General features: G+C 34.8%; 1 protein-coding gene across 1 annotated transcript; it reads left to right on the forward strand.

Moving 5' to 3' along the window:
• The first annotated feature begins 230 nt into the window (after nucleotides 1–230).
• On the forward strand, nucleotides 231–8122 carry LOC123537390 (uncharacterized). Its single transcript, XM_045321091.2, has 7 exons — nucleotides 231–355; nucleotides 701–1366; nucleotides 1980–2273; nucleotides 3659–4093; nucleotides 4466–5739; nucleotides 6159–6483; nucleotides 6722–8122. The coding sequence occupies exons 1-7, from the start codon at nucleotides 349–351 to the stop codon at nucleotides 7024–7026; spliced, it is 3306 nt and encodes a 1101-aa protein (XP_045177026.2). The 5' UTR covers nucleotides 231–348; the 3' UTR covers nucleotides 7027–8122.
• The last annotated feature ends 367 nt before the right edge of the window (nucleotides 8123–8489 follow it).

Below are 8489 nucleotides of genomic sequence, written 5' to 3' on the forward strand. Positions count from 1 at the left end.
TGTAGTTATAACAAACAACAACAAAAATCTTTCCCTTTACCTGGATGACTTCAATATTAAAAGTACATTTACGCCCGAATGCACAACGCGGAATTATAAATACTTCATCTGTGTAATGGGGGTGGGGGGTGGGGGTGCGATTTGGGAGCAGTATCATATTGCGCCTATAATATATGTGCGCGCCCCATTCCCGCAGCTTAAAAACCCTTGATCCGCCTGCGCTTTGTAGTGTATAAATAATTTAGCATGTTTAAGCGTATTCGCGGTAGGCCTATAGCGGCGTTCGTGGAATCAAAATCGAAAGTAGAAATCTAGGCTACAAGGATTATGGACATTTAGGTGTTTACAATGCCAGGTTAGTTGTTTCTGTTTCTATTTTAATCATTGTATTGGGATTCCAAACACTTTTGGAAATATGATTCAAAAGATGAGCCGTGGTTTAGATCTACTGTACTTCCTAGTTCAGTGAACTGTAAACGTGAAAATATTTGTTAAGCTAAACTTCAGATTAACTTGTTGTATTATAGATCTACATATCTGTTGCGCACAGGTCAATATTATAAAGGGCCGTTGTAAACATAGAGACGTTGATTTTAGATAAAAAGTTAAAAATATTCAAAATCAGTTATCAACCCAACTTTCTCTTTGAACGTATTGTTAACAGAAGTCATGCTCTATATATATTTCCTTCACACTTTAGATACTGGGGTTCACGTTGTCATTGTTGGACATAACTTAGAGGCAAAATGTGATGTTGCAAACGCCTTAACTAATCAAAGGAATCTTTTCCGGCCATTTTCCTGCCGCAGAAAGATTGTAATCAAGTCCCGAAGCACCGTCATTGGGAAGCATCTCTATATAGTAGCGACACCTGATCTGGGCACACCTTCATGGGCACATCTTGAAAAAGATCTAACAAAATTTAAAACTAAAGTATTTCTATATGTGCAAGACAATGACTGTATTGACAGTGATGATGCTGGATCAGTTGAAATGTTGCAGAAACGATTTTCGGAAAAGTCAAAATCCGTCCCAGTTGTGTGTATTCAATACAACACGAAACTTCGAAGGGATGACAGCTTCAGTTCCCTAGACGGCAGTTTTCGGGAAGACTTCTCTCCGCTTCCCATTGAGGACCAAGTCATCATTAACAAAAGGGATTCATTTGCAGACAAATCTGAAAAAGCACGCAAAATAATGAAACTTCTTATCGACTCGTTAAAAAAGGACAAAAGCAAATTCGAGGGGAGAATGGCAGTCGATGATAGAAAAAGTTTGAGAGAAAGCATGAGTGTTTCATCCAACAGTCAAGATTCAGAAACCGATGTTTCAGTCCTTGACTCTGTGACAATCAGCGATGGTATCGGTATATTATGTTTTTTATTCACTTTCTTTAAGTTTCTTATGCAATATTGGACATATTTAATTGTGTATATCATATAAAACAGTTTTAGGCAATGATAAATGTGAGAATATCAGGGTCAATATAAAACAAATCCGGGCCAGTATGAGAAAGCAGGACCAATACGTGATTCAAGCATTTTACTAGCTAAATTAATGGACTCTTTCACGCGTTAGATACTACATATTATTCGATATTAAAGACAGATCAGTGAAACAGACTACTAAATTAAGGGCATAAATTACGGAATTGAACAATAAAATTAGCATAAATCAATCGCTTCTGTATTGACATTATTTTCCTCTGATAGTCCTATTCGTCATTTGGTCTTTGGTCCAGGGCTAATACGACCACCCTCAGACAAACAACAAGGCCAATAAAACATTCATATGATTAATGGAGAGAACAATTAAATACTGATTAAAGCAGATTGCTTTATTTTATCATTGATTTATCGATTGTTCCATTTACTAGTATATTGTTTCAAGTTTCCAAACCAGGTAGAGAATAAACATTTAAATAAAGTGTTTTTGCATACACAGGTTGGTATGAAGACATGTGGGTTAATTTCTTTCAGATCGCCCCGAAGAAGAAGAATTTAGAAGCCTCGAACTCCCTTGTGTTGACAATAACGACTGGGATTTATTCCGGAAAACATTAAAGTTAGGCAGAGCTAGATCAAATCATGTCCGGGTCAATATTGTTGGTAATCAGGGTGCTGGGAAAACAAGTCTGGTTAAACGACTCCAAGAAATAGATATCAAATGTCCTGACAACAGTCAAAAACCAACAGAAGGTCTCGAAATAAACCAGGTAACTACAAGATGTGCAGAGAGAGATGGCATCCGGTATTGGGAGACCAAATATCGTGGTAAGAGTGATAAGTTCTTTATCAAGCTTAAATCAAAAATATAAAACCTTGTCCCTACGATAAAGTTAGAGAGGTGTTAAACGTAGACTGGTTTATTAATCTATGACCTTGAAATACACCCACCGCTAGATATAGTACTGAATATCCTTTTTGTTATATTTGCTAGTTTAAACCTTGTTTTACTATTTTGTAAATGTCACATACACTTACTTTAAGACTGTTAGGCCTAAAAAAATCTTTGTTTCCGGTAACATGCTCAAAAATATTAGGGTAGGTAGGTCGGAAAACGTTTTTTTTTTTTTTGTTTTTTTTTAACATTTTTTTTATTAAGGGAGACTTTTCGGAAATTATTTTTCTGTCAAAAAATGAATACAAATAAGGGGGTTATGCCTTTAGAGCATCAGTAACTTGATTTCTAACATCACTGGTCATGTTTAAAGCATAAAAAGTGCAGTTTTGCAATTTTTTGTTAAAAAGTTAAAAAAAATATTCTCCAATGCCATAAAAACATTTAGGGTCGGGTAAAAAATTTCGTGTAGGTCGGGATACCGGAAACAAACAATTTTTTGACGCCTTATCAAGCAAACAAATGTTTACATGGTGTAAAGCCTTACTGGCTCGGCTTAATGGGATGGCTTTTTATAATCTGATATTTTATATTAGGCGGGATAGCGACAAAGCGTCAAAGTTATCACGCTGTACCGAAACGTCCTGTTATCTGAACCACCTGTTTTGTAGCGATTTATGGTTCATTGGTCGGTCTTTTTTTTTTATTAAATCTGCTTGTTTTGTAAGATACATTGCCCGACAGAAAAAAAACGTGGTTGTTTTATTATGCTCAATACTCTAGCTCTCATTGCTCAAATGGGGTAATTTTGAGTTATACAGGAATACACGTATTAAATCAATATTATTTTTTTTCCTAATTAACAACAAATAAAACTAGGTTATAGGGACATATACTAATAGTTTTTGTGATTATATGGACTGAATCTTTGTTCGATTTATTGTAATATTTAATGACTTTGATTTCGCAAGGACAGCCTTCAGAATACATCGTTTGTCTATAACCATTAACTGTATCAGCATGCACATCAAATCAAATGTGTACAATCATAACAATGTTAAGCTCATTGGACTGTGAAATGACACTGCGCAACTGCGCAAACCTTTTTTTTTTTCTTTTTTTTTTTTAAAAGATGTTTATATCATTTTTGTTGCTCTTTAATCCTTGATTTTGGCTGAAAGAATAATATAATTAAATCAATGTTATTAACACATTATCTATATCTTGTTAAAATTGAAATATCTCTACAATGCCGTCAAAATGATTACGTGTTAACAAGACAAAACTAGTAGTACAGTCCTATTATTCTTACTTGAAGGGTATGAACAAGAATTGAATCTTCAGAGAATGGCGTTTGCTCTACAACATGCTGAAGATTGTATTAATGAACAACAAAGCACAAAACAAGAAATTGATACTGATGCAATGGCTGAACTTGAATTGGGATCGGAAGAATGTGAAGAAATAGGCCAGGTTGAGACAAAATTTCAATACGAAGAACACGTTGATATAAAACAAAAAGAACTGTACTTGCAAAAGGTGAAACGTTGGAAAGAGAACTCTAGGGAAGAAAGAATGTATGTTTCTTACTGGGACTTTGCTGGTCAGGCAACATATTACTCAACACATCAAGCCTTCATGGCACCATCAGCCGTCTACGTCCTTGTTATCGATTTGACTATGGACTTGAAGGAGAAACTTGTAGAAAACCTCGAATTCAAAACCGGAATATTGAAGCAGTATACTGTAGAGGGTAATTATTTTGTTCCAAATTAAAGAGGCTGTTATTTAAGAAATGATATATCCCGTACAGTGATTTGTCTTTGAATAAATTCATTGTTTGGAGTTCAGATGCTAATGAATTATATCATGAGAGCGTATAATGTGATTATTTTAGAAAGTATGTCTGGACTTTATTATACAAAATTGCTTATGCATGTCATAAATGTTTGTGTAACTAGTGCGTGTAACTGTTCAGGAGAAAATATGTATTGGAAAGTATGAAAGGTGTATTCGTAGATATAATCATTTCCATTGCATTAAATTGTTTCGACGGCTGCAGTGACAGTTGCTTTGCAACTTCATCTACTTCATAGGTATAGTTAAAGACGCTTTTTTATTTCAGAAACTGTGAAGTTTTGGATATCGTCTATAAAGGCCTACACACGAGATGAACAAGATGGGCATGCACCTTTCATCGTTGTTGGAACACACAAAGATAAAGTCACAACCGAACAGATCAAAGAAAAATTTAGCCATCTTCGGCAAGTCTTAAGGAATCTGACACAGATAGAATTTGTTGCAATAGATAATACGTGCCCTGCTAAAAGCGACACCCGTCTCAATGCGCTGAAGAATAAAATACTGGATTTAGGATTAGGGGTAATTGACGAAGAAATACCAGCTCAATGGATCAATCTTGAATATATTGTACTTCAGAAAAAGAATGCCGGCAAAAGTGTATTATCATTTGCAGATATTCAAGACTTTGATGCCAAGTCAGACATGCCTATGCGAGATCCGGGTAGAATCGAGGCTTTCCTTGAACATGAACACAGAAGAGGATGGCTCATGCACTTCTGTCATGTTGATTTAAAAGATATCATCATACTTGATCCAACTTTACTCGCTGGTTATTTCAATGTACTGTTACGAAAGCGGCCAAGCTATGAACTTCCATCATCTGGGATGTGCAAGGACGGAATAGTACATAAAGCCTTCATTCTTGATGCCGCTGCTCATGCATTCAATATTCCTATGTCTGAGGAAAATCTTACGACTATTTCAAAGATTTTGACGCATCTACATATCATGTACCACTTCGAAGAAGACAAGTACTTCCTCCCGTGCTTGCTTCCACATCGAGACGACAGAGAAAGTTTAAAAGATAGCCTTCATCACGAGAAAGCTCCTACACTTAAGCTATCATTTGCAGATGCTTTCGTACCACCGGCTTTCTTTCATTTGTTAATTGCCGCCTTAAACGAAGAGCAAGAACTTAAAGTCTACAAGAAGAAAGATATTCCAAGAATATACAATCTTTTCACCTGCTTTTGTTTCCAGAGAGACACTTTGTGGCTCGAAGTATACTGGCATGAATGCTCCATATTCTTCGATCTAAAGAATTATTCTACTCAAAAGAAAATCAACGAGCCCGGTAGCAATAAATTGAAAGAGGCAATGGATATCATTCAAAACAAAATTGATCATATTCTGAGTGTATATAGACAGGACAATGTTCAATACATAATCGAAATCGAGTGTCCAAAGCACCGTTCAACGTTTGTCGATCTACAAAAAGCAATAGATGAAGATGAAGTGATGTGTACGGATGCAGATGAGGTCCATGCTGTTTCTTGGAGTGAGATAAGCAAGATCTTACCTTGGAGCCCGTACTCAGTAAGGCATACTTAATTTTAAATCAAAGAATATTTACAGCAAGATACTATCATTTGATATATATGGAAATGAGTAGAAGTTAAATAGATTGCAGAATTCCAATTTTGTTTATTTTCACTACTTGTTTAAGCCACACCCACGGTTAAAACAAAATTACAACTTTGCCCCTTTAATGGTGAATGCAGACTACAAGACTACTTAAAGGCTTTCTTACATGAAAGAAACGAGTAGTAAGTAATAGAATTCTGTAGAAAGCCAAAACTGTCTGTTGGCAAAAAATAAAGATTTTGTTTTTTGTTGTGTTTTTTCTTTTCAGATAAGAACACGACACCCGATTAATGTCTAGAATATACAAATATAGTGATACTTTTTATTATCTACAACTACAGAAAAACTAACATTATATTTTTTTTTATTAGTGCGAAGGTAGGCTGGAGAAAAATCAAAACAGACCAAGTGATAAAGACCTTGGACGCTTGGCAAGACATCTTTCACGAGAAAATGCAACATCCCTGTCATCAAAACTCAAACTACCACAGGGTAATGTCCAAGCTGACAGAGCAATGAGCGAATGGGAAAGTAGTTTCGATATGCAACGCTTGAGCTTATTGTGCACATGGAAGGAAATGTTTCCTGAAGAAACTGTGGCTACTCTTCTGAAATTGCTAACGAAAAGGAAAGATTATGACATTAAAACATTGCAAAATGTCATGCAAAAAGAGATAGAACATACTGAAGACTACGGTAATATGTATTTCTTTGTCGAAATGAACATACCATTTTTAACAGTACTATATATTTAGGAATTTAGCAATATTACGTACAAATCTTGGCAAGGAACTTCTTTGTAAGCAGTTCTGCTGATAACGAATTAAAATATTGTTTATGAGAAAGAGTTAATAGGAGATTTTATTCGTTTTACAAACTATGACATTAACGCATGTGAAGGTACATGTATGCTATAATATCATTTTTCTTGTAGGTCTCAATTGCAGTATGTTGGATTGTGTGCCTCCTGGAAACAAAGACTTGCTCTTCGCAAGTGACTGCATAGGCTCATCGTACACTTTCCTGATGTTGGAGCTTGGACTTACATTCCAAGACATTGAAGTCAAAAGAATTGATAACTTGCATGCATTACGGGAAACAATTTTTAAATTGTTTGAAACATGGAGACAAAGATATGACAAAGAAGCAACGCCGAGAACATTATTAGACGCGGCAAAATTTCTTGGTATGAACACCGCAGCTATAGCATCCAAATTAAGGGACAGGCCTTGCACTTAAGGGACTTGAAGATTATGCGGAAAAGGTGTATGAGTGATAACATTACGACAGGGTAATAGTGTGACCAGTTATGCTGTTTAGTATGAGGCTAACATACAACTACGGCATACGTTTCCAAATTTGACAGAGAGTTTCCTCAAAAGTAAAATACTGATTTTATACATTGGGTGAGTTTGAAGAAATAGCACATATGTTACAGTTAAATACGTTTAGTAATGAATTTAAAAGGACACAGCAGCTCAGTTTTCTCAAATGATAAGCTCTCTTTAACATGCTTTTTCGATTAGGCGAGATTTCAAAATATCAGTAAATAGATGACATTTATTGAATAAATTTTTTCGATGCTTGTTTGATATTCGAACGTATTGAGATTTTTTTTTTCACAGAGACATGTTATGCACAACCATTAGATGTACTGATGCGTTACAAGATGTCGCCGCTATTTTGCTTTTATCATCATTTTTTTTACTGTAATTCGTTCGATTGCGGAAACCTTACATTTAATGTATAAAGTTATTATCTGAAAGTATGGCTAATGTTAAAACACATACTACCAGCCTAATATTAGTTGGTTAAATGTTTTACTTCATGCACAAATAAATAAATTTCGTCTATCAACTGGAAGTTGCATATTTGAGAAGTTTATTGAAATAAGATTAATCTGTATTTATACTTTAAATGATAACGTTACTTTATCAAGTAAAGGGAGGCAATTAGATTTTATTTCGAATAGCTAGATTTGCGCTATTTCTGGAGACATTATAATTATACGTATCGGAACGTTTTCAATCATTTAGTTAAAATTCAACGGTGTGTAAAGAAAACTACCAACTCCTAATCTGGCAATGATGGGAAGTGTGTATGTTAAGAACATAAACTAATCTCTAAAAGACAATATGACAATTGATACATATGTACATAAGCATGATTTTATCATTTTGTATTGGTTTGTTTATTGATGTAGTTTTTCTTTTTTTGCTGTTTTTTTTTTCTGTTTGAGGGTGGGTGTAGGCGATAAATTGCATGTATCTTACAATATGTGTCGTGTAGTTTTATAAGGATGTATGAACACTTGAAGTAAAGCGAGATATCTGTATTTGAATTGTCTTAGCTCAGGGATGATTGAAGTATATACACTAATTACCAGTTCCAAGATAATGATTTGAGAAAGTCATGCTGTCATGACAGCATGAGGGTCAAAAGAATATGTATTAAAACTAAAGTACCGCTTGCTGAAGAAATATTATTCTACAGAAGTACATGTAAAGTTAAAGAACACACACGTGTGCCAAGTTTGGTCTTTAGCTAATGATTCTGTCAACTTACTATCCGAAATTTAGCGAAGAAAAGAGAAATTTTGTACATTGCTCTAACTACTTTTGTCAAATACATATAATTTAGCGATGAGATTCAGTCTACAAATTTAAATTGGAATATTTTTATATTACGTTTCATGATGAAAT

Source organism: Mercenaria mercenaria, chromosome 1 (genome assembly GCF_021730395.1).
Source record: "Mercenaria mercenaria strain notata chromosome 1, MADL_Memer_1, whole genome shotgun sequence".
Classification (NCBI taxonomy): Eukaryota; Metazoa; Mollusca; class Bivalvia; order Venerida; family Veneridae; genus Mercenaria; species Mercenaria mercenaria.

Coding starts and splice junctions, on each gene's coding strand:
- LOC123537390 (XM_045321091.2), top strand. Junction 4,094..4,465: donor GAAGCAGTATACTGTAGAGG/GTAATTATTTTG, acceptor TTTTTATTTCAG/AAACTGTGAAGTTTTGGATA. Junction 5,740..6,158: donor TACCTTGGAGCCCGTACTCA/GTAAGGCATACT, acceptor TTTTTTTATTAG/TGCGAAGGTAGGCTGGAGAA.